Raw genomic sequence first — 25305 nt, 5'->3', positions numbered from 1 at the left:
TAGTCCAGTAAATTTTCTGGAACAATCCTCTGTCACAAGCCATGTGACAATGCTCCATGTTAAACTTATCCTCATGTCAGCAGTCGCAAGCTGGCAAGAACTAATGGAGCTGTATACATTTCTTTGGTACTCCTCATTAAAATGTTTTGGTTATGGATTAATTTTTCTTTGTCCATTGTTTATAATTACAGGCTAACGGGAATGTTGAGAGACAATTAACATAATCTGGCTAATGTACAAGGCATTAATGTTCTAGAAATACCTTGTACATACCAGCTGAAAATACAGCACCATTAATACAATCCATGTAATTTTCAGCTTATAACAGCAATAAAATCACATTTTAGGGATTGTGTACAGCATGCAATTCTTTGACTTAGGAGAGGTTTGTAACAGCAGTGTTTGTTTTATTCTGTCTGATAGGGAATTACAAGACAGTCCTCTCTAGTGTACTGTGACAATGGGGGTATAGGGACATGCTATTACTCAGCACTTGTTTACCACATAGGAGTGTTGTGAAGTAAGCATTAGTCCTATTTTACAGATACACAGACTGAGGCACTGAGAGACTAAGTACCAAGATCTCAGAGGGAGTCAATGGCATAATTTGAACTCCCGAGTTTTTGGCTTCCATTTCTGTGCTCAGACCTGTAAGAGTTTGATTAGTGGGGGAGCATGTACTGTAAATTATACAACAGTGTTTAAGCAGAGGCACTTGCAAAAGAGACAGTGAAACTGAACAGATTCGTTCAGGTAGTCAAAGTGCCCTCAGTTTCTTTTTCAGACAAAGGAAACAATTAAGACACATTCAATTACATGCATGATATTTCTTGGGAATATATGACTAGTTGGGAGGAGGAGGATGCCCTGAGGGGCAGCCAAGGGACCCACAGATTGTCATTAATTATCCAGAAATTATGTACACTTCAGATATCATCACTAATTGTTTCATCTGCCTCAGATTGGAAACTGTAGCTGTTATAAGATGATAGAACAGTTATCTAGTTTCACTTAGCCTACCTAGCCTTCGATAAAACACAGTTTAACTTAAAAATTCCTCAGTCAAATATAATGGATTTATACATTTAGAAGACAATGCCAAGCAGGACTGTTTTCATCTTTCTCATGCAGTGGAAGAACTCTACAGTTTCAAATCTTTACTAAATGAGAGCCAAACTTCCTGCAAGTTCAAGGACATTTAGATCATTGGTTTGGGCCCAGATCTATTCTTGGTGCTTTTTTTTTATCAGTAGCTTTCAGCTTACCATACTTTGAAATCCTTCATGATCCTGTTGGTGACTGTTACACAGTCATTCATAGACCTCTGTGGTGTCCTCATGCCATGCTATTTTACTGCCCATAACAGGCACACTTTCATCAAGTTTAACAGATTGGTACTTTTGGGAGAAATGGCTTCTTGTAGAGAACAAATCTTTTATTTATTGCCACGTTACTCACAGTGTAAGGAGGACAGTAAGTCTCTGGAACTCCATTCACTTTCTGTGGCTCCAGCAATAGGGCCTGATGACCCATCTTGTCCTAGAAGTGCTGCATTTATTGAACAGAGGTCTGCTCATTCTGCTGTTCCCATTTATGTTTGGCACCAGTCATCCTGAACAGCAGAACATATTTTCGGAAACAACCAGATTGTAGTAGGGATTTGTAAATGGGTACTAACATACTTCCCTGCATCTCCTATCTTTGGCTGCCATGGTCTCTCAGAATTGTAAGTTCAGTCTTTACAAGATAAAACAGCTGGTCTCTTTACAGGTATGACATGTTCATGTTTCCAGGTGATCAGGCTCCAGTGGCTTCCTGTCCATTTAACAGTCCAGTGCAAAATCTCCCTCCTAGCTTTCAGGATCCTCCTTAAACTAGGCCCCCCAGTTTCCTCAATTTCTACATCAATATTCCCTATGCTTCTCAAAATACTTATAAAGAGGCCCCAAGCCACAGAGTTTAGATCTCAATTCAAACATCCAAACTTTGGGAAAGTTCTCTTTTGACATTTTGGTTCAACCTATTAAAGAGATCAGCCAAAGTTCACATCTGAATCTGAGCTTCCCTCAGCCTTCCAGGGTGTTTTGGTCTGGTGTTGTGATTTGGGCTCGTCTCTCTGAAATACCAGATTTTTTTCCCTCTCTCTGCAATGGGATGTAATCTTCTCCCACACTGCCCCACCATCTGCAACTGATTCCTTAACTAGCCTGATAGCTATAAAACTGGTGTGAGGTCAAAATCAGGCCCATTTTAGTCTTCAGGACTCTGGAAGATAGGTAACTATTGTCTGCATTTTACAAGTAATAGATACGACTTTCACAGGGTCACACAATAAATCAGTGACAGAGCTGAGACTAGAAACCAGGAATCGTGCCTCTCTGCCCTGCTCTTAGTTATAGGCCACACTCACTTCTTCTAGCTTTTATGCCTCACACTGGTTCTTGTTATTTCATAACTTTCACCACCCTGGAACTCCCAAAGTCCTCCTTGCCTTGCAAAACAGTTGACGCTTCTCTGAAACACCCTCCACAAGAGAACCACAAAAGGAATTCACCACGCCAGAATCACAAGCTAAAACTTACATTAAAAAAACCCTAATATTATTTTAATAAGGAACTAACATTTCACAGCCATATGCACATCCTAGAGCAGAGAGGTACAAAGCCAAAGGCAAATTTTCTCCATTTTCCCTTCCCAACCCCAGTACATGCAGTAGTGGTACTGAGTCTGTTGCCCATCTCAAGGAGTGGGGAAAGATGTTAAGAACTTCCATCTACAGTACTTAAAGGCATGCAGCTACACCCACAGAACATACAATACTGGGATACTTTTGCTTAAATTACAAAAAACACCTCCACATCAACCATGTTGAGGGGATTACAACAGTAATTTTTCCTTGTACAGGACTTTTCACCCAAAGATTTCAAAGTACTTTGAAAACATCAACTGTTAAGTCGCACAGTACTCCTATGGTAGGTATTATCCCTGCTTGGGAGACTGAGGCACAAAATTTAAGTGACTAGTTTATGGTGCTACAGCTGCTCAAAGTCAGAACTAGAATTAGAACTAGGAGTTCTGACTCCAAGACTGCTCCTATCACTACTAGATTATGGCTTCAGGTGAAGACTCAGGAGTAGGAGAAGATGAACTCTTAGCCAAAGATTATCTTTCCTTGCAAATGTCTTTAGGAATAAAGAATGAAAGCAGAGAGAGACAAGCAATGGATCAAACATTTCCTTGGTTAACTCTCTTTAAATCCATGGAGTAAGAGCTAGGATTAACCTGGCTCATTATGAAATATAAAATTAGTAATTTTAAAAAAAATATATCAAAATGTTTTCCCCAGCACATCAGTTATTCTGTTTATCCTGGCCTAAATTCTGTAGTAAGATACATGTCAAATGTTCTGCTAGATAGGTGTGTTAAAGATAAAATAGCAAACTTCCCTCTCTGTTTCCTTGTGCTTATAAATTTACATACACAGTTACTATGCAGGTCAGGTTTGTTCAAAATGTGGCAATGTTTGCAGGCAAAAAGTAAAACAAACTACAGTCAGTTGGTTGTCGGTTGTCCTTAATAATCCTGGGGAGTAGCCAATGGCTAAGGGGATTTTTCAGTGTTATTAATTCCAACAAACAGTTTTCTAGTTGATTCTTGTTTTGATGATCTCAGGAAAACAGACGGCATAGCTTGAAGCATATATTGCAGTTGCCATTATGCCTGCAGAAATTGCAATGCTTATATCACACAAGGCATTTTGCAAAATTAGCACATAGCTAAACATTTGATATGAATGTAGTTTTCATGATAAACGTTAGCTAGACTCAGTGTAGGCAGCAGCTGCTGTTCAAGCTGTTACACACACTGCTCTGCTAATGCACCCCACTAAACTCTCAGCACTCCCTTTATTCCAGTGCTGATGACTTGTATCTGTCTGCCCGTACATCTCAGTCCTGACCTGCATCTCCCCCTTACTGTTCCAGTGCTGGGTTCCTACACATCTCTGCCAATATGCCTCAATCCTGACCTGTGGCAGCCTATTCTGTCCCACTGCTGAGTTCCCACACATCTTTGTCAATACACTACATTCCTCCCGGCTGGTAGCACAACTTGCTGTTCCAGTCATGGACGCTATATGAAGGTCCACCAGTGCACTTCAATACTCCTGGTTTACAGCATAATTTACTTTTCTACTCCTGCACTCCCACAAAACTTAACCAATGGGCCTCAGTGGTAACGTACAGCATCTCTTGCTAGTCCAGTGCTGGGCCTCTCCTGAGCGGAGACTGCAAATTGAATTTGTGAAGACTTTGGAGTAAGCAAATGAAGTGGAGGTCAATGAAAAAGCACTATCCTGTCAAATTTGCAGCAAACAAAAGAAATTGTATAATACACTGCTAGCAGCCTTGAGCATTCAATCCTGCAACTCTGCAAAAGCCTAGCTTATTAACAAGGAAATGCCAGACGTTTTTTACTGCTGCCATTATACATAGTTAGTAAGATATGCAGCCAGAGTGTCAATAGGTGATGTTCTGCTCCGATGTTTACCCTGTGCAACCCCATTAGAGTCAGAGCAGAACTTGGCCATATAAATTTAATTCCCAATGAGCATTCCCTTTGGAATTCTGAAATATCCTACATCTAGGACCATCACAAAATGTTACCCTAAAGGATAGCATCCCTAACACTGCAGCAACATAGTTACTTTACCAGAGCTCATGACCCCAAACTTGCTGTAGTTTCAGTGACTTAAAAAAAAAAAAAGACAGAAAAATAAATGCAAGTATGTATTCAGAGAGGTATGTGTTGTACTGAATAAAGGTGATGAGGTTTATGTTCTTTTCAGTCATTATACATTAGTTCTTAATATGTCAGTTGAACAGACTAATCATTCCTGTAGACCCCTCTCCTGGAAGCCAGTGGAGTGACTCCCATTAACTTCAGAGGAATTTGAATCAAGTTCTTTGTACATATTTCACTGTTAGCAACCTTTCATTGAATTTAACATAGTCCAGTGAAATGTTGGCTCAAACAGCCCTGCAGCATGCAGTCCTCTGGGTATGCTCCAGATGCAGTACAGGCAGTGGCCATGCAAGCTTCACCCACACTGCCCTTCATTCATATATTACTGCAGTGACTGTAAGGGTCACCTCTAGGGGTGAGAAGGTAGCTAGTGCACATCTTTTTTTATGGTCCTGAACTGTTTCTCAGGCCTTGTCTACACTACGAGAGTAGTTCGATTTTACTTAAATCGAATATTTGGAATCGATATTGCAAAGTCGAACGTGTGTGTCCACACTAAGGACAGTAATTCGACTTTGTGAGTCCACACTAACGGGGAAAGCGTCGACATTGGAAGCGGTGCACTGTGGGCAGCTATCCCACAGTTCCCGCAGTCCCCGCTGCCCATTGGAATTCTGGGTCGAGCCACCAATGCCTTCTGGGTAAAAAAATGTGTCGAGGGTGCTTTTGGGTAACTGTCGTCATCCATCCATCACTCACTCCCGCCCTCCCTCCCTCCCTGAAAGCGCCGGCGGGAAATCATTTCGCGCACTTTTCAAGTCATTGACAGCGCGGACGCCACAGCACTGTGAGCATGGAGCCCGCTGCAACCATCGCTGCAGTTGTGGCCGCTCTCAACGCCTCGCAGCTTATCATACAGGTTGCCCTGAGGCAGATGCAGAAAAGTCAGGCGAGGAGGCTACGTCAACGCGGTGATGGCCTGAAGTGTGAGAGTAGCACAGACCTCTCAGAAAGCAGGGGACCCAGCGCCGAGGACATCACGGTGGCAATGGGTCATGTTGATGCCGTGGAACGGCGATTCTGGGCACGGGAAACAAGCACTGAGTGGTGGGACCGCATAGTGCTGCAGGTCTGGGATGAATCACAGTGGCTGCGAAACTTCCGCATGCGGAAGGGAACTTTCCTTGAACTTTGTGAGTTGCTGTCCCCTGCCCTGAAGCGCAATGACACCCGGATGCGACCAGCCCTGACTGTCCATAAGCGAGTGGCCATAGCCCTCTGGAAGCTTGCAACGCCTGACAGCTACCGGTCAGTCGCGAGCCAGTTTGGGGTGGGCAAATCTACCGTGGGGGTTGTTGTGATGCAAGTAGCCAAGGCAATCGTTGATGTACTGCTGCCAAAGGTAGTGACCCTGGGAAACGTGGAGGCGATCATAGATGGCTTCGCAGCGATGGGATTCCCAAACTGCGGTGGGGCCATAGATGGAACTCACATCCCTATCCTGGCACCGGACCACCAGGCCAGCCAGTACATTAACAGAAAGGGCTACTTTTCCATGGTGCTGCAAGCACTGGTGGACCACAGGGGACGTTTTACCAACATCTACGTGGGATGGCCGGGCAAGGTTCATGACGCTCGTGTTTTCAGGAACTCTGGTCTGTTTAGACGGCTGCAGCAAGGTATTTACTTCCCGGACCACAAAATAACTGTTGGGGATGTGCAGATGCCTATAGTCATCCTCGGGGACCCAGCCTACCCGCTAATGCCCTGGCTCATGAAGCCCTATACAGGTGCCCTGGACACTGAAAAAGAACTCTTCAACTACCGGCTGAGCAAGTGCAGAATGGTGGTGGAGTGTGCTTTTGGACGTCTCAAGGGGAGATGGAGAAGCTTGATGACTCGCTGTGATCTCAGCGAAACCAATATCCCCATTGTTATAGCAGCTTGCTGTGTGCTCCACAATCTCTGTGAGAGCAAGGGGGAGACCTTTATGGCGGGGTGGGAGGTTGAGGAAATTAGCCTGGCTGCTGATTACTCACAGCCAGACAGCCGGGCGATTAGAAGAGACCAGCGGGAAGCGCTGTGCATCCGGGAGGCTTTGAAAGCAAAGTTCCTGAGTGAGCAGGGTAACCTGTGACTTTCTAATTTTGTGTACAGAGAAGCCTTCACCCCACTTCCAACACACGTTTCAAAATAAAAATAGTTCTACTTTGTTAAAGCACACCGTTTTCTGTAATACTGTTTTCGCGGGAATTTTTTAAAACTGGGACGCAGACTGTGGTGCGGAGCGGGTGTAGTGTAGTCGCGCGAATGCAGCTTCTAAACTGAAGGACTGACAGGCTCCGGTGCGGTGGGATGGTTCTTTCAACGGAGCCTGTCACCCCTCCTGATAGGGACTGTGTGTATGGGGGTACTATGTGACTTTGTGGCGGGGGGGGACGCTTACAGATCCCCTGCTGTGTGGCTCTGTGATCCTGCCTAAGGACCGCCGCTTCAGATCTCTAACTGCCCTCCCGTGCCACAAAGTCACAGAGCAACCCACCTCCCACCACATAACATGAAAAGAACCTCCCAGACTAACCAGGGTAAGTAGTCACTGCATCACTGCACTATGTATGTGCCCTGCTGCTGTGCCTGCCCCCGACTATGTACCCTGCCAAAGGTGACTGTCCTGTCCAATTACCAACCCCCTTTCCCCCCCTCCTCCAAAAGAACATGATGGAAACAGTAGTTAACAGAAACATATTTTTTATTAACAACTACACAGGGGACTGGGAAGTGAAACTTGGACGGGGGCTTGTGTCAGGCGGGAAGGAAAGAACTTGTCAAACTTTGGGGACTGAGAGCCTTCTGCTGCTCGAGCTCTCTGCAGGGGTGCAGTGAGAGTTAGCAGGGACTCTGCCGCCTCTCCTTCTGTGCACTTTGGGTGAAGGGAGTATGGGACTTGGTGGCGGGGGAGGGCGGTTAGAGATGGACTGCAGCGGGGCTCTGTCCTCCTGCCTCCGTTCCTGCAGAACATCCACAAGGCGCCGGAGCGTGTCCGTTTGCTCCCTCAGTAGTCCAAGCAGGGTTTGAGTCGCCTGCTGGTCTTCCTGACGCCACCTCTCCTCCCGATCCATGTTGGCTTGGTGCATTTGGGACAAGTTCTCCCGCCACTGGGTCTGCTGTGCTGCCTGTGCTCTGGAGCAGGCTATAAGCTCGGAGAACATGTCCTCCCGTGTCCTCTTCTTCTTATGCCTAATCCTCCCTAGCCTCTGGGAGTGTGATGACAGGCTAGGTTGTGAGACAGTCGCAGATGGGGCTGTGGGAATGGGAAAAAGGGAGTGAATTCCTCAGAAAGATAAATGTAGTTGTGAACAAAGAACATAGTCTTTCTCTGTGAACAGGACCATGCACAGCACCTATCACATGCGCACTCAGCACAAGGTCGAATTCTCGGCCTTCGCATTCACTGTCTGTGGTTTTGCAGAGCACTTTTGAGAACCCTGTCAGGACAACGGAATTTCTGTTGCAGGCAGACATGGTAAGCCGTAGATTCGTGGCAGCTTAAAACTTTAATATTAGCAATGGCCTCATTTCACATTGAAATCAATGTCGGTCCCTGCTGCCAGCAATCCGGCAAGCAGGAAGTTTGCTCCTGTCCCACACCCTCGCGGCTGTCCCCGGGAACGATCCCTTTCGGCTGACCCTTTCCCGCCTCCACCGCGTGGCTGCAAACCAGCCAACACTAATAACATTCCCCTACCTCATTCAAAGCAGGTCATCATGAGCGACATCACCCTCATGAGGATCTCTGAGAGCGACAGACAGAGAATGCTCCGGGAAAGCCTTCAAAGACCAGGGCCGTATGCCGCCATGCTGTGCCAAGCAATGATTCCAGAGTACTTGCTAGTCTCGTGGCGCGGCAACGTGTCCTACTACGGAGGACCCAATAAGGCTGCTCTCCCCAAGAACCTAATGCAGCGGATTTCAAATTACCTGCAGGAGAGCTTCCTTGAGATGTCCCAGGAGGATTTCTGCTCCATCCCCGGACATATAGACCGCATCTTACTGTAGCTGCAGTAGCAGGGACTACACAGTAGAGCGGCTTGGGCAGGACAATCATGCAAAACCGGACATTGCTAGATTTTTTTGAAATACTTGCACTGCCCATGACTGAACCGTTAAGTTATTCAAAGTAATCATGAGAAACCCATTTTTTACATTGTTAATAATCATGTTCTGTTACAAATAAATGTTTAGATGTTTACAACACTTACTGGATGATCCTTCACCAGATTCTGTGTCCGGGGTAACGGCTGGGGAGGGTTGGTAGGGGATCTCTGTAAGGGTGATGAAGAGATCCTGGCTGTCGGGGAAATCAGCGTTGTGAGCGCTGTCGACTGCCTCGTCCTCCTCATCTCCTTCCTCATCTTCCCCGTCCGCTAACATGTCCGAGGATCCGGCCGTGGACACTATCCCATCCTCAGAGTCCACAGTCAGTGGTGGGGTAGTGGTGGCGGCCGCACCGAGGATGGAATGCAGTGCCTCGTAGAAACGGGATGTCTGGGGATGGGATCCGGAGCGTCCGTTTGCCTCTTTGGTCTTCTGGTAGCCTTGCCTCAGCTCCTTGATTTTCACGCGGCACTGCGTTACATCCCGGCTGTATCCTCTCTCTGCCATGTCTTTAGAGATCTTCTCATAGATCTTTGCATTCCGTCTTTTGGATCGCAGCTCGGAAAGCACGGACTCATCGCCCCACACAGCGATGAGATCCAAGACTTCCCGATCAGTCCATGCTGGGGCCCTCTTTCTATTCTGAGCTTGCACTGCCATCAGTGCTGGAGAGCTCTGCATCGTTGCCAGTGCTGCTGAGCTCGCCACGATGTCCAGACAGGAAATGAGATTCAAACTGGCCAGACAGGAAAAGGAATTCAAATTCAAATTTTCCCGGGGCTTTTCCTGTGTGGCTGGTCAGAGCATCCGAGCTCGTACTGCTGTCCAGAGCGTCAACAGAGTGGTGCACTGTGGGATAGCTCCCGGAGCTATTAACGTCGATTTCCATCCACACCTAGCCTAATTCGACATGGCCATGTCGAATTTAGCGCTACTCCCCTCGTCGGGGAGGAGTACAGAAGTCGAATTAAAGAGACCTCTATGTCGAACTAAATACCTTCGCGGTGTGGACGGGTGCAGGGTTAATTCGATGTAACGGCGCTAACTTCGACATAAACGCCTAGTGTAGACCAGGCCTCAGACAATCTCAAATGCTATTTTTATTTTATTATGAAAGAGGAAAACCAAAAGTGTCATGCTGCATTCTCAGGACAAAAATGACACACTGCATTTTTCTAAGTTCACTTTCCATCCTTAGCTCTAAGTTTCAGAGGTCTGGGGTAATTTACATTTCCAGAGTAAGGACTAGCTGTCTGCTAGGCGAGTTAATAAATAGAAGGTTGTCATTTTTAAAAGAAACATAAGCCCCAGTGTTATTGGGAAAGCAGTAACTGACTGTGATTCTTAATAATGTAGTTAGAAATAAGGCACAGAACCCCAAGAAAATGCCTCTGATAAAACCCCAGAATAGCTTAATCAGCAAGACCATTTTTTTGTTTCTGTCAGGAGAGGAAACTTGGCCACTTTTGTTTTCCCTCTGGGTAATATCATATAAGACATGCTTGTCAAGCAATCATGTATACTCAGGTCTGTCTTCTGCTTTTTTATGAGCTGTCCAGCTATATACCTCTGTGTGTGTGTTATATGCAGAATACAGTGCATTTGGTGGTGCAGTTACAATAGGTTGGGGGGTTTTTTTAGGGGGGTTGGGATGGACACATGCATAAATGGTGGAGCTAATCATCTCACACAAGTGAAAATAAAATCTTCACACCACATCAGCACACATTCTGTATATGACACACATTTTGCAGGACAAGAGCTTTTAGGAATGCTTTACAGGGTTTTAAAAATTGCATTGAAACTTGACATTTTAATATCCTTCTGCTTACAAAGCCAACTGTCTTAGTTATCACCATCCAACTGTACAAGCTTTGGAAGCAGTGAAAAAAATACCTAAACAACTTTTCTTTGCTCAAAAATATTGCAACTTTATATTATAGGGACTTTGCTATCTAGGCTGGAAGTAATGCTAGTTATCCCAGTGGAGAGTTTAAGAAATTCTCTGGTCCAGTGGTATAAAGTTTCCATTCCCAGCCCTAATAGATCACACAGTATTGGGCATGTCAGTGGTGCTGGACTGAATATTGCCTGGCCTTTGCACCACTGATATTTGGAGTGGGGTGGGGAATTTCATATTTTGAGGAAGTGATGGAAACATCTTGTAAGTTGATTTTTGTTAAATGGTGAATGAAGCTCCTGAGAGGTCTGGAATATTGTAAGTAGTTCTAGCAGAGATGGAATAGTGGTCAGAGTGACAAAGGTGCATGATAAATGCAATGCAGTGCATTGATATCAGCCCATTAAGATCATAGAAATATAGGGCTGGAAGGGAACCTCAAGGTCATCAAATCCAGCTCCCTGTGCTGAGGCAGAGCCAAGTAAACCTAGACCATCCCTGACAGGGGTTTGTCCAACCTGTTCTTAAAAACCTTCAGTGATGGGGATTCCACAACCTCCACTGGAAACTCATTCCAGAGTTTAACTACCTTTATAGTTAGAACGCTTTTCCTAATATCTAACTTAATCTCCCTTGCTGCAGATTATAAACCCATTACTTCTTGTCCATGCTTTAACTGAGCATGGACACGGAGAACAATTGATTCCCCCATCCTCTTTATAACATTCCTTAACATATTTGAAGACTGTTATCAGGCCTTCCCTCAGTCTTCTTTCCTCAGGACTATGCATGCCCAGTTTTTTTAACCTTTCCTTCTATGGCAAGTTTTTTAAAACTTTTGTCATTTTTGTTGCTCTCCTCTGGACTCTCTCCAGTGTATCCGCATCTTTCCTCAAGTGTGGCATTCAGAAATTAACACAGTACAAGAGCTGAGGCCTCACCCGTGATGAACAGAGCAGGACAATTATCTCCCATGTCTTACCTAAGACATTCCTGTTAATATACCTGAGAATGATATTTGCCTTTTTTGCAACTGCATCACATTATGGATTCAATTTGTGATCCACTGTAACCCCCAGATCCTTTTCAACAGTATTGCCAGTATTCCCCATTTTGTAGTTGTGCATTTTATTTTTCCTTCTTAAATGTAGTGCTTTATAGTTGTCTTTATTGAATTTCAGCTTGTTGATTTCAAACCAATTGTCCAGTTTGTCAAGGTTGTTTTGCATTCTAATCCTGTCCTCCAAAGTGCTTGCAGCCCCCTTTCCCGCTAGCTTGGTGTCATCCAGAAATTTTATAAACATACTCGCCACTACATTATCCAAATCATTAATAAAAATATTGATTAGAGTCTCACCCAGGACTGATTCCTGCAGGGCCCCACTAGGTGCTTATGAGAATGGCATGTGAAAGTATGTCAAAAGACTTACCATGTCTATTGCTTTCCCCCATTCACTAGGCTAGTTACCAGGACGGGGTGGTACACACATATGGCATATACACAATAGAAATGATTGACAGCTATTTCTTCTCATTTCCTTCCATGTATATTTCTGAGCGTGAGAATAGAGAGAGGCAAAACTGACAGTGGTTTTGGATAGAATATGTTTATTCAACAACTAATTATTACTGGATGAGTTAAATCCTCCATCCTTTCCAGCTGATGGTGGCTGAAGTGTTTGCAACACTTTGGGGTTACTGGAGAGAGACACGGTTTCTCCAAATGGGCCTGATTGCACTGACTGATGCTGTATTCACTTGTGCAGCTCTTGCTTTGTTCATAAGTTTCTCTGAATTTTGTGGAAATCATTGGTGTTTTGATGGGATAATCATACTTTTATACAGTGTCTTTCACCCCCCAATGGATCTCCAAAAGGCTATACAGATGTGGTAATCTTACCTTAAATAAATAGAGAGGAGGTTTGCAGAATTTCCTGTTCTTCCCTATATTTAATGTAGGGAATACTACAAATGCTGAAGTCATGTTACTTAGCTGTTTAGGGCAACTGGCAAGTTTTTATGGGTAAGCACTGTATATACATACAGAACTAAATTCTCTCGCCCTGAAATGCATTCACTTTTCAATGGAGGGCAGCAGGTACTGTAGCATAGTGTGAGAGGAAGAAGAAACCTCCGTCAAGGACATTGTGGAAAGCCCCTATTATGAAAAGCACCCTGGAATCCGTAACATCATTTGTAGACTAAATAGGACTTAACTACTGTACTTTAGGGAGGCTGTGAGGACATATTAATAGTAAAACAATGTGAACATGTGAAGAACAATGAAGTATTTATTAATATTACAGTAGGTGTCCACTTAAGCTTGGAGGAGCACAGAGCAGTACTGGGTAGGAAAGAACAAACATCCCTACAGTTATCTGAGTTCTGCTGCCTATCACAGAAACTTGGAGAACCTCAACTCAGCAGACTCAGGACACAAAAAGAGGGGTTGAATGGTAGTAGAAGCTTTATTGGGCGTACGGCGTGGTGCATACTTTGTCGTTAGATTCATTTAATTGTCTAAGTCTGTGAATCCAAGTGGGGAGGGTTGCTAGTCAGCTGTTCATCTATCACTTCCCTTAGATTGTACAACAGATTGTATGTAGTTTGTGAATTTTGGAAACTGCACATGCACAGTGTGACATCCTGCCACAAGATGAGACTGTGCTAGTCATGCCCACTCCTCTTCCAAGTTTCCTACCCCAAAGCTGACCTTGTATGGTACATGTGAGCACACTCATCAGGTTATTCATCTCAAAACTAGTCCCTGGGCCAGATTTGGGTACCTTCTTTACACTGCTCCAGTAGCAAACACTGACTGTAAACGGGTGTGGGCTGTCCATGAAGAGGATGCCCACAGCACAGGGGCAGCTAAGTCCAGTGTATATAACTCTACACTGTTCCCCTTGCATTCCCTGGCATAGGAGAATGCTGAGGGACAATGGGGCATAAGGAGAAGTTGTCAATCGACAGTTGAGTAAAGCTGCCATAAATTAGAGTAGCCCTGAAGGCTGCTCTGACTTATACCAGAGGCCTTATTGTTCCCCAGAGTAGCCCAGAATCAGGGAGTTACAGAGGTGAATTAAGCCATTCTAATTCAGGGCTGTACCATCTGTGCTCCACCTCTCTGGTCCTATGTGTGTATTATGATAGGAAGTGTCTTTCTCACACACTTCTCAGAGTCAAATAAGAATACAGTACATTGTGTATCAGCTTTGCCAGAGGCCCATGATGGAAGCTAATTAAGTATTTTAGGAAAAAGTATGAAAGCGGCCACCAACAAGAGTTGGTGGCTGCACTCTGAGGCCATGAAAAAATTTGTCCTGAGAACCTCTGAACTAAAGCATGAAGTCTCTAAGCAGCAAACCAACCCACTGGTGAAAATTAGCAGAGTGAATATTTAAGCAAAAGTGACTTTTCAAGTTCTTTTTTAGTGTTTCAGTGTGAACATTTCTAGTCTTCTGAAATTGCACAAAAAAGTGAAATTTTGGGGGGTGCAGAATCAGATGAAATAAATTGAAAAAAAAAAAAAAAAAAAAGTCACACTATTTTTTGCCAAACATGAGCCATGGAAGCAGCCATGTCTAGATCTCCCCTCATCAAAGATAACATCGTCTAGTCACTACTAACCTGAGCTGTATTGGAACTGATGACCTAGAGTTGAGGGGTTACAACTTTGCTACCAATCTCCTCTTCAGTCTTCCAAAACAAAGCTACTTGTTTGGAATGAGGGATGGTTTAAGGTTGATTTGTAAGCATAGGCTTTTGCTAAGGAAATTGTACATTCACCACAAACTCCACAATCAACCTGCCGTATGATTTTTACTTATTTGAAAATGAAGCAGATTTTGGTCAAACAATTGGCTTTAGAGTAGGACTGCCTACTGCTGGCTCCTCCGCTCCAGCCTGGCCAATATCAGTTGCCTTATTGTAGTCACAAAACTGCAAAGAAAAGAGCTCCATACAGAAAGCTGTGTCCTTCTGCAAAGATTTCTGGCGGGGGGGCGGGAAGTTCTGGTCAAACTAACCTAGAGCTCTGGGAGACTGGCAGGGTGTAAAAGCAGGTTGGCAACCTGAGCAACCTGGCCCTTGGGGGAATGTTTTGCGCATGTCTCTGCAAACAGGTCTGTACAGGCTGCAGAAGCACGGAGTGTTGGATGTGAAGCCTGTCCAGGCACATAGGTCTTTTTATGAAGCACAATGAAGGGGTGCCAGAGCCTAGATTTGGAAGGTTACATTTGTGTTGGCTGCGTTCCTTGCTCAGAGAAGAGGAAAGGCAAAAGACCTTGGGCTATCTCTGGGTGGTAGTTGTTTCAACTTCAAGACATGTAGCTGCCTGACAACCGCACATTTTTGTGTTTTGTTTTGTTTTTTTCTTCCTGTGGAACTTTTATTAATTTTTTGTGATTATTTTTAAGCACTTGGCACAGACTTGCAGCTAGTCTCTGCCTCTCCAGCAGGCTTTTGGAATGGAATTGCATAACTCTGTACTTTTCCTGTATAAAACAGAATAAATTGGAGCTAATATACAGTGGCCATTTGGGTGTTTTGTTTCTGAAAAGTTCCTTGGTTTCTTCCCTATCCTATTTATACCCAATGAAGTCCAGTGGCTCTAAGTAGCTTGTGCCACTATGAATTGCCCTGCTGAAGGAGAAGAGCAGAGGATCTTGGGTGGATGAGAGGTGGTAACAAAGTAGGAGTTCAGCTTCCATCATAGAAGTCTAATAAGATCCGTTTCCCCTAGCAGCCTTGGGCAAAGTGCCCTGAATGCTAGATCTCCACTCTGTCAGTACAATTCCTTTAGAAGTTACTCATTATGCATTGTTTCTCAACTATTGGACTGTCTAATCAACATTTTTTATCTTGATGAGACACAGCTGAAAACACACAGAGATAAAACTCAGCTCAGACAAGATGGGTGGTGCTTGCATGGGGAGGGAGGGAAGCATTTGAGTTGGTTTTTGTTGGTTTGTGGGTGCCTAAAATTCAGGGAATTATACCCATTTCTGGGGAGACATGTTTGGAATTTGAGGGTAACTCTCTTGTCAGCTCTCAGCATGGAGGTCCCAGATTGTTCAGTGTTTTCAATTGTCACATCTAAAAACATCCACCCACTTCCCTCAAATGTGGGCCTCACCAGAGTTACTCATGGCTTTTTCACAAATTTGGTAAAACGGCTTTAATGCATTGTTTATCAGGCTTTCCTTTAAACTCATCTGGTGACTGCAACAGTTGCAGACCATGGCAGCTTATCTGCTCCTTAGGATAGGAGCAAAGGACCCCTGTCACTTTCCTCTGTGATCTACACTGACTGTCAATACAGCACATAAAAGCATTGCTGTATAAAGCCCTTTCTAACTTGGGCCTTGATTAAGCAAAGCACTAAAGCACATGCTTAATTTTGACTATGTGATTAGTCCAATTGACTTTAAGGGCTTGCCCTTCAGTCTAGTTCTGTAGTTTTGGCTGATGATCTGCCTGGGCTGGTGGTTCTTATTTTTTTATTTTTTGTGTAATGTTTAGATGGTGGCTCCTATAATTGCACCAGGACACTATGCCATCACAGTAATATAGTGTCAAGATGCAGAGATACAAAGTTATCTCGTGAAAATTCAGTACCATGTCATAAAAACTGGGATTGTCCTTTGAATTTCAAGATTGGTGGTGACACTGTTTGGGTATGGTAGCCAGCTCCCTCTCAATAAGCTAGTGGGGCTGTCCAGAGGTTAGATATAGGACTAGATGGACACCTGGGAGAAGGGAACTGAGTTTTTGTGGTGAAACAGTGTCTTTTTTTGTTTTGGGTTTGAGCAGGGTGAAAATCTGCTTTTTCATTGTGTATTTGATTCATATGAGCCCAGAGAGATTTTAAATTTCCTGAGAATATGAAGGACATAAAACCCTATTTTTGTAAGTGCACATGCATTTGGACCTGATTCCCTAGAACAGTTCTGCCCCAAACACACTTCCTCTGAGATACCTAAACTCTATATAAGGGTTGAGGCTGAAGAACAAGTGAAGACAAACTCGGTGCAAGCTCAAAACCCTGTCTCTTTCACCAACAAAAGTTGGTCCAATAAAATATATTACCTCACCCACCTAGTCTTTCTAATGGTAGAAGCTGTTGGTCACATAAACCTGGTTTCCCCTGTGGCATCATGACTTGCCATCATCACAACTCTGAGCCCTTGAGTTCTTTCAGTAAAACTCTGGTATTGCTTGGTTGTTCTGATACTTCAACTCCAGCTTCTCTCTTTCTATTTCCCTTATTCCTTCATTCCACGGAAGGTGCTGATTTTTTTTATTGTTTTATTTTTGAAAGGCTGCTAATATGGTGATTTACAGTAAGTCTCTCTGAGGTCATGGGCAACTTTTCAACAGTCTTTGTGGCAAGTGGCTACTAATCCTGACTACCCGAAGAGAGGCTGGAGCTGAAGGAAATGCTAATCCAGTGTCTAGTCTGAATTCTGTGTCGTCAGTTAGTATCCCCTTTCTCCAACTGCCTGTGCTAGCTGGGATACAACTGCTCCCCTTGTACAGTTGCTGATGCTAGTCATCATCACAATCAAAAAAAGCTGTAACAGGTTCCTACAAGAGGGCTGAAGTTCTCATCAGTCTATGAACTGTGCCCCACCTCAGTTTTGTCACCACTCCATCTTTCCATTTGTAACCCCAGTGCCGCTCCCATCTGGCTTTGTGCTGTTTCCTTTCCTGCTTCATGCACATTCCTTCCACCAGAACCTAGACAATGGTCATCATTGTTTAAGTCCATTATAAACAGTACTGACTATACTTGAATGCGGCATATTAAAAGATCTCTGCTCTAGGGCAAGGGGGAGGTGCCTCTTTAGTGACAGGAATGTAGAATGTTAAACTCTGATCTCTTTGATAGGGACACCATTGAAATGTTGGGGATTAAAAAAGTTTGTGTCCCCCTTCCCCAGCATGCTGAGTCAGCATCCTACCCTTGCAGACTGACTGTCACTTGTACCGCTTGATCTGACTGCACTGCTGGAGTGTAGTAAAAAAACACAAAGAACACGCGTTAGTGAAGGACAGAATCGTTCTGGATTTTTGTTTGTGTTTTTGTGCTTGCTCTTCCAGCTCGACAGGAAGCCTTTAATAAGAGTTTTCCTAAATGATGCTGCATGTCAAATGGGGAAATTTTACTCTGTTCTGTTAACAAACAGCCATTTCATGAGAGGGTTTTTCCGCCCCTCTCAGTACATTCCAAAAGGCTTTATACCTCCGCTGGTTACTGATTGATGGCTCTGTGCTGAACTCCCTTTAATTTTGCAATAAACCAACAAGGAGGCTGAGACCACAAGTTTACAGAGAATGACTTATTTACTTAACTGCATTTACAAGGATGACAAAGTCAGATTTAGTAGTTTCAGTGTGGTCCTTGGGAGGGCAGGAGGAGTACTTGAGAAATTATACTGTATAAATAACCAAACAAAAAATAGCTTGCTTATTCTTCCATGTAAAAGCAGTCATATTTCAGTTCCTAGGCCAACTCACTCCCAGGCTCTGCAGGGGCTTTATACTTACAAAGGCTGTTCACTAAGGCCAGCATTTTCAAACTTGGGTGCTTGAGCTTAGGCACCTAAAAATGTCTTCTGATTTTTTCTGACGTGCTCCAGAACACCAGCCAAGACAGTTAAATTGTGGGAGATTCTGTTGGCATGATGAGCTGTACAAGTGTTGCCAAAGCATAAAGAAGAGTTGTGCACTTCAGGTATCTCTTACAGGTAGGTAAGATCCATCCAGGATATGGCAACACTTTTGGGGGCTTGATCCCCTATGTTCCTGTGTACAGTGGCAGCACCTCTGAAAAGCAGGCAAATGATTTAGAAGCCTAAATATTTCTTAAATACCTTATTTTAGGCACCCACATTTGAAAATTTTGCCCTTGCTGTCCCTCAGTTTCCCTATCTGTAATAGAGGATTGTTAATTATTTCTGTAACACCTGAGTTGTTCATAGTGCTTTACAGCTACAGCAGGAAGGAAGATGTGGATCATGCCCCAAGTAGCTTAGACTCTAATGCTAATATGCTGCTACTAATACTTAGCTTTCTTATGGGAGAAACTAATTACAAAGTATTTTAAGATATTAAGAAGTTCAAACTTTTCCAATAAATGGTTCTGACATTTGAATAGATCTAAATAAACTTTTCGACAGTATTTGCAATCTTATCATGTTTTGCAGCCTCTGGACTGCAAATCTTCACTTGTTAAACTGTTAGCCATACTGGTCAAAATTGGCCATGCTCAAAGGTTAAGGGGTAGTGTTTCACTGAACTCAGCAGGAAAGTGAGACAAATTTCCAGCAGCATTGACCTATCCAACTGACCTTTTTAGTTTAGTTTTAGTTGCAGAGGGTGTTTTCTATTCATGTACAGTCATTGGCTGGGGAAGCCCCTCATATTGATTTTACCATGAACAGGGAACAGAAAACTATAACACAACCCATCACCTATTGCAGATGTTTGGGGTTAGCTGGGGGTGAAGGAGGGAAGGTGGTGTTTCCTGTTCCCTTGCTCTGTAATGATTACTCTAATAAGAATGAGAGAGAGCTTTGTTGGGTTAATTGATACCAGACAATAGGATCTCTCATGCGTTAAAATGTTGCATAACAGAATTCTCACTGTTGAAAGCTCTGTTGGAAGATAATGGACTAGTAATTTGAGTTGTGCCTCTTAAATTGAAGCCAGGGCTGCATGGTCTGAAGTCCATTATGTGTTAGGAGAGCCCACAACAGAAGGGACTGATTCTTTCTTTACCCACTTGGGCTGTGATCCTGGCAAGTCTCATGAACTAAACAGAGTAAAATATGGTCAATATTTCGATAGGAGAGCTCCAAGGAAAATTTCAGAATGTTGCATGGTGACTCGATTGAAAGCACCTCCCCCCACTAAATAAGTTCTGGATCAATGCTCCAGCATGTTGTTAGGAAGCACTGCATAATTAGAGATGACATCTTTCAGGCAAGAGATATAACAGATGAAAAATGGATATCCTGACCTTTCCAACTTTCTGTGTGTATACAGCCCTTATGTTTATCCCTGGTGATTTGTGAGATATTGGACCTTAAAGTCAGGCCAGCACTAGGTTTTGTGGGACCTGTCTGAAGAACTATGTGTGTCCCTCCCTACCTGTAAGTGCGACACCCCAGCGGGAAATCGCATGGCCATGTCTCACCACCCTTCCTTAGTCTATCTCAATCTCTTCTTGCTCTCAGGCTGTGGTGACTCCCTCACGCACCTGTTTGTGAGGCTCAGCAGCTGCTGGTGAGCCATTTATATGGATCAGGAGATAAAGATGAAGTGCACTTTTAAAGCTGGTGACGAGGACATTGAAGGAATTTAATACCTGTGGCCTGCTGACACCAGAGTAAAGTGGGGGTGGCATTCTGGGTGGTGAATTAGATGTGCCTGTATGCTGAGGGACCCTGGGAGATGTGGGGCCTCGTGTGCTGCTGCTATTTACAAATGGGATGTTCTGTTGTACCAAAATCCTATTTTAGAAATGTAAAAAATTCTAACTATATCCAGTAAATAGTTATGTATGGGTACATTATTTAGAATTTTGTATTAAACTCGTGAGTCTATATTTGAAGCCCTGCATTTTCAGAAATGGCCTCATTTTTTTTTCTGCCCAGCCTGAGACACTTTGGTCCTGGTTGCCACCCTTTGCTGAGCACCCACAATTCCAATTTAAGCCCAAGGAGAGCTGAGGGTACTCAACAGCCTTGAAAATCAGGCTCAACTGGGAAAGCTGGGGACCCAGAATTGTACTACTGGTTGATAACATTGGAGATACACAGCTATAACTGAGGGTAGACATTTCAGGCAATGTGGTTGCACAAGTGTAACTGAAGCATAATTTGGCGCTACATTTGGTTCCTAATTACCAATTCTGTTAATTTATGCTTGAACTAGAGTAGAATCCAGCTGTCTCTCCCAGCTCTGTTGGGCCAAGAGGGGTAAAGAATAGTGTCACTTCATTTTTTTCACAGAAACAAGCTTTCTGAATACACACGGGGCTCCAGTTTCAAAAAGTATCCTTACTCAGGGCACTATTTAAGCACGTGCTCAACTACCACTGAAGTCAGTGGAACTTGAGCACATGCTTAATTGTCATCCTGAATCAGGGCCAGAGTAGCTGAGTAAAAATGTGCCATTTTTACAATCACTTTACACACGCTTAAATAGGGAATGATCCCTGATGATCTATTCAGAGAGAAAGTGCACTCTAGTCCCATAGAAGATAAGAATCAGAGGTATGACTGGTTTTTTAAAGCGAAGGGTGAAGAGGATTACAATCCTCCATCCAAACCAGTGCCACAAGATTCCCTGACATGGGGAGAGCTGACCAACCTGAAAGGTACAGAGTCCAGTTATGCAATTTCTAGTTTTCTCTCAGTTTGAAGCCCGTAATGTCCGTTGGAAGGGGGAGGGAGGATATGAAATATGGTACCTCTAGGTTTTTTTAAAAAAAATCTTAAATACAGTAGCTTTTCTCTCAGTTCTATGACATAAACTTTATACTGTGCCATCATATTTTGTTTATCTTGGCCCAGGTATGGGTTGACTGCATCACTCATGGGTGCCTTTGAAACTTATGAGTAATGTGGTCAGTGCAAACTTGTGCCAATAAAAACATCATACCACACCAGAATACATATATACATGTAGCAAATATTTATTTAATTTAAGGTATTACAACTAATCATTGCAGTTTCCCTTTCAAACTGTATAATGTTGATGTGAAATCTATTCTATCCCTCCCTTTACATCTGCCTCTGTTTACTCAGAGTTTTCTATAAGCTTCTATCAGGCTTGTGCCTTGGTTCTACCTTATCATTTGAATCAAGGTTTGTCCTATTATAACCACAAAACTGGTTTCTAGGCGCCTGACTCTTCCACCCCCTTGAATAGCTTATTTTCTCTTGGTATCTGAGGTACACGCTCTGTGCTGAGGTTCTTGTGATGATAGTGACATTAGTGCTGTGTACCAGATTGTTACTTGAATCTGGGGTTTCTCTTTTGTAATAAACTTTCACGATGAGCCTGTCACAGAGGTACCAGGCTGATGCTCTGGAGCTGCTCTGTATGAAGCCAGTCAGGACTCTGGTGTAGCATGCCTCACACTGTCACCAGGGTAAGAAGCTTACATAGTTTCGGCGTTCCTGGGTCTGACCTCAGAACATTCAGTATCCCTTTTCACACCGTGCGCTTCCCGCAGCAAGTCCAGCTTACAAAGGGAACTATCCATAGCTTATGTGCAGGCAGCTGGAGCAGCCTCACCAGCCCCTGAGGGTCTCAACAAAAGTCACACACTCTTATTCCCACCACCTAGGCATTGGTTCAATACACAGAGAAACTGAGGCATGCACAGTATTCATGCAAAACAGTAAGACTCACATATGCTCACATACAACATAACAAGGGGAAAACCTCACTTTGTCACAGCCTTAACACCCAGTCCTGCAAACACACAGGCATAACTTTCATGATTATTCCTATTGGAGAAGATCCACAGTCCCCTCTGTGCATTTTGCTGGATGCCATTTAGGTGATACAAAGCAGTCAGAATGCTGACGTAACTGGCTATCGGGGAATTCCCCTAGTGTAAGGAGCTATCTCTTTGCCAATCCACCTCTTAGTACTCGGCCCAGGGAGCACATTGTTATTGTGGTGGTGTCATTGCCCTATGGTGATGCCCATCTGCCAGAAGAGGCTCATGGGGGCCATTGCACCTAGGTGCAACTTAGAGCAGCCTTTAGGCCATCTTTGTGCCTTCCTTCACTGTGTCAGGTAGAGCTGAAGCTCTGGTCCAGTAACTTCAATGGGAGTATGCATGGAGTCGGATTACTTACGTGTGCAACTATTAGCAGATTAGACCCATGCCTATAGCTTTTCTTAGTCTCCAAGAGTGGGGATCAATTATTGGTAATTCTGGGGAAATGGTAATCACTTACATTACCACCAAATGATTACACTGCAATAGATCCACACTTACCCAGACAGTCTCCCTGTATAGTTGGCATTATATGTTTGTACTAGTTTGTTTCTATCTCTCATTGGAAAAAAATAACTGAGCTTTGAATTTATACTGCTAATGGTTCATCCCCTCAGCCAGGAATTAATATTTGTATAGTACTAGATAAGTGCTAAGTTTTATTATTATTAATTATTATTATTGAAACCTCTTGAATCAGTAAAATATTCCAGGAAACCTTATGAAAACAGGCTATCTTGTGAGATCTGGAGTGCTGCCTACCTCTGGTCAATGTAGAAATATGACGACAATAGCTTTTCTCATGGTGCTGTATTTCAGCACTTATTCTCCTGGTCTCAGTCAGAAATAGAGAGTGCAGAGGCCACATGCAAATATATAGGGTGGCAGTGGGATGCCTACTAGGAGGAAAAGAGCCTCCATGGGGAGAGTCTTAGGTGGCAATGCTCAGCTGCAGGAGCAAAGAAGAATTCTGCAGGGTTCAGGAGTAAGGGTGAAGAGCAGGGAACTTCAGCATAGCCCAAGAGGGGGGGAGGATCATTTGTTTGGATTTTCAGTTGGACTTTTGTTACCCTGAAGGGTGACTGAACTTGAAAGATGGCTGGATCACAGAATGACAGGCAATAGAATCCCTGCAATGCCACTTCTATGCACAGGGGGCTCTCTCTGGGGGCAGGACCCCATTACAGTCACTCTTGAAAAAAGGCATACAGGTATACAGGGTGGGTAATATTTTGTCTTTGACTAACTTTAAAAGTCTCCTCAGTTTGTTGTGCTTTTTACAATATCCCTTTGAGTTATTGCAAGTAGCTTCAAATGCACTTGATAAAGGTCAAAGTGTGGAGTTGTCTGTCTGTCTTTGTATGTTCTAGTTCTCATGTGGGCTGCTACCTGTCCTGCAGTAGCTATAATTATTCATTTTTCCTCCTGTTTGCAGGTTATCTTGACAAATCAGATTACCACACGGCTGAGCAGTGGCCTTGATATCCAGGCAGACCTGGTGTCTCCAGCTGATGACCTGTCCCTGTCTGAAGGTAGGAGCTCCATTTTATCACAGCTGAAGCTTGATACTGACGCAAATCCCCACTATCACTTGCAGTCTCTTGTTGATATTCGGGAGCACATGGGACTGGGTTTATCAAGTTTAGCATAAAATATAGTCGGAGTTCAAAAACATTTTTAAATTTCTTTGTAACTTTCATCATTTAAGGGGGAATGTCACCATGTTAACCAAACGACTACCTTTACTAGGGGCCACAAAGAAATTTTCAGTGTCCAGTTCTATAGTATTTTCCTCTGTAGTATCGCTGATGCATAATTAGCCATGTGCACTAGTATCTCTGATGCCGTTGTGAGAGGCAAGAAACTGAATAGACACTGGCTTGATCTGATATGGTAAATCCTATGCTCCTGTTCATTAATTGTAATTATCAGCAATTCAAAAGAGAAACATCTTGCCACAAATCAAAAAAGGATAAACTTTAATTTGTGTCCCCTGGACTATACACTAATCATACTTCAAGTACAGTGACTCAAACTGCAGATCTCAATATTACATTGATGCTATACAAGTGTGGTGTGCCTTGTAACACCTTTCTTATAATACTGCATTTTGTTTCTGTGCTAATTTCAGGGTATTGTATTTTCCAAAGAAATTGAAGCAATAATTACACATTTTCATGCAATAATAAGAGAGTTAACTTCTCAGTGTATCTATCAGTGAGAAGAAAAGGTAACTCCAAGTAAGAATTCAAACCCAGTCACCATCTTGTATGGTAACTGCAGCGTCTAGCTATTGCAAGAATAGTTGGGCCCATACCACATGCTGCAGAAAACTGTAGAGCAGTTCCCTATTTAGAGTTCAGTTGTGTCAGAGGCCCCACTCTGCTGTGGTAAGCAAGATTTTCCCTCTAGTGGGTTCCTCAAACAGTATTGCTGACCTTATATCAAATTTGCAACTTGGCAGGATATGGTAAGGTGGTTTTCACTCTTCTTCTTTGTTGCACCTTTCTGGTGAGTCTGGATCAGCTACTCTCTTACACCAGTTCTCACACAGGAAAATTCCCCATCCTGTATGACACATGCAAAGGGGTATTACTAAAGAGAAAACAGAACCAGGCTAGAGTTCATACTTATAGCCCAGCGGGGCCCATCAGCGCTGGTTCTCAACTCTCCTGATGTTGTCAGTGAAACCTCCAATTTCATATACACTAGATTCAGAGCTAATCTCCCAGGCAGGGCCGGCTTTAGGCCGATTCAGCTGATTCGGCTGAATTGGGCCCCGCGCCAAGAGGGCCCCGCGCTGCAGCTGTTCACCCCGCCCACTTCCCCCTCCTCCCCAGCCCTGCACGCCCCGCCCCCTCCCCTGCTTCCCGCGAATCAGAGATTCGCGGGAAGTCTGAGACTAAGCAGCAGGGGCGGGCCGGCCGGCAGCACAAGGTAAGCTGGGGTGGGGGCGGGAGAAGGGCTCTGGGGAGGCGCGGCC

At 43.8% G+C, this 25305-nt stretch overlaps 1 protein-coding gene across 9 annotated transcripts in view; it reads left to right on the top strand.

Moving 5' to 3' along the window:
• The window catches only part of RAD51B (RAD51 paralog B), a 599509-nt gene that overhangs the window by 263983 nt on the left and 310221 nt on the right, over positions 1-25305 (top strand). For all 9 annotated transcript variants that reach the window (XM_034769348.1, XM_034769343.1, XM_034769351.1 and 6 more), the window contains one exon: positions 23758-23854. In XM_034769348.1, coding sequence (XP_034625239.1) covers positions 23758-23854 — 97 coding nt within the window. The remainder of the gene's footprint in view (positions 1-23757; positions 23855-25305) is intronic.

The sequence above is a fragment of the Trachemys scripta genome, chromosome 4 (assembly GCF_013100865.1).
Source record: "Trachemys scripta elegans isolate TJP31775 chromosome 4, CAS_Tse_1.0, whole genome shotgun sequence".
In the NCBI taxonomy this organism is placed as follows: Eukaryota; Metazoa; Chordata; order Testudines; family Emydidae; genus Trachemys; species Trachemys scripta.
Note: the sequence above shows the minus strand (reverse complement) of the source record. Positions and strands in the feature narration are given on the sequence as shown.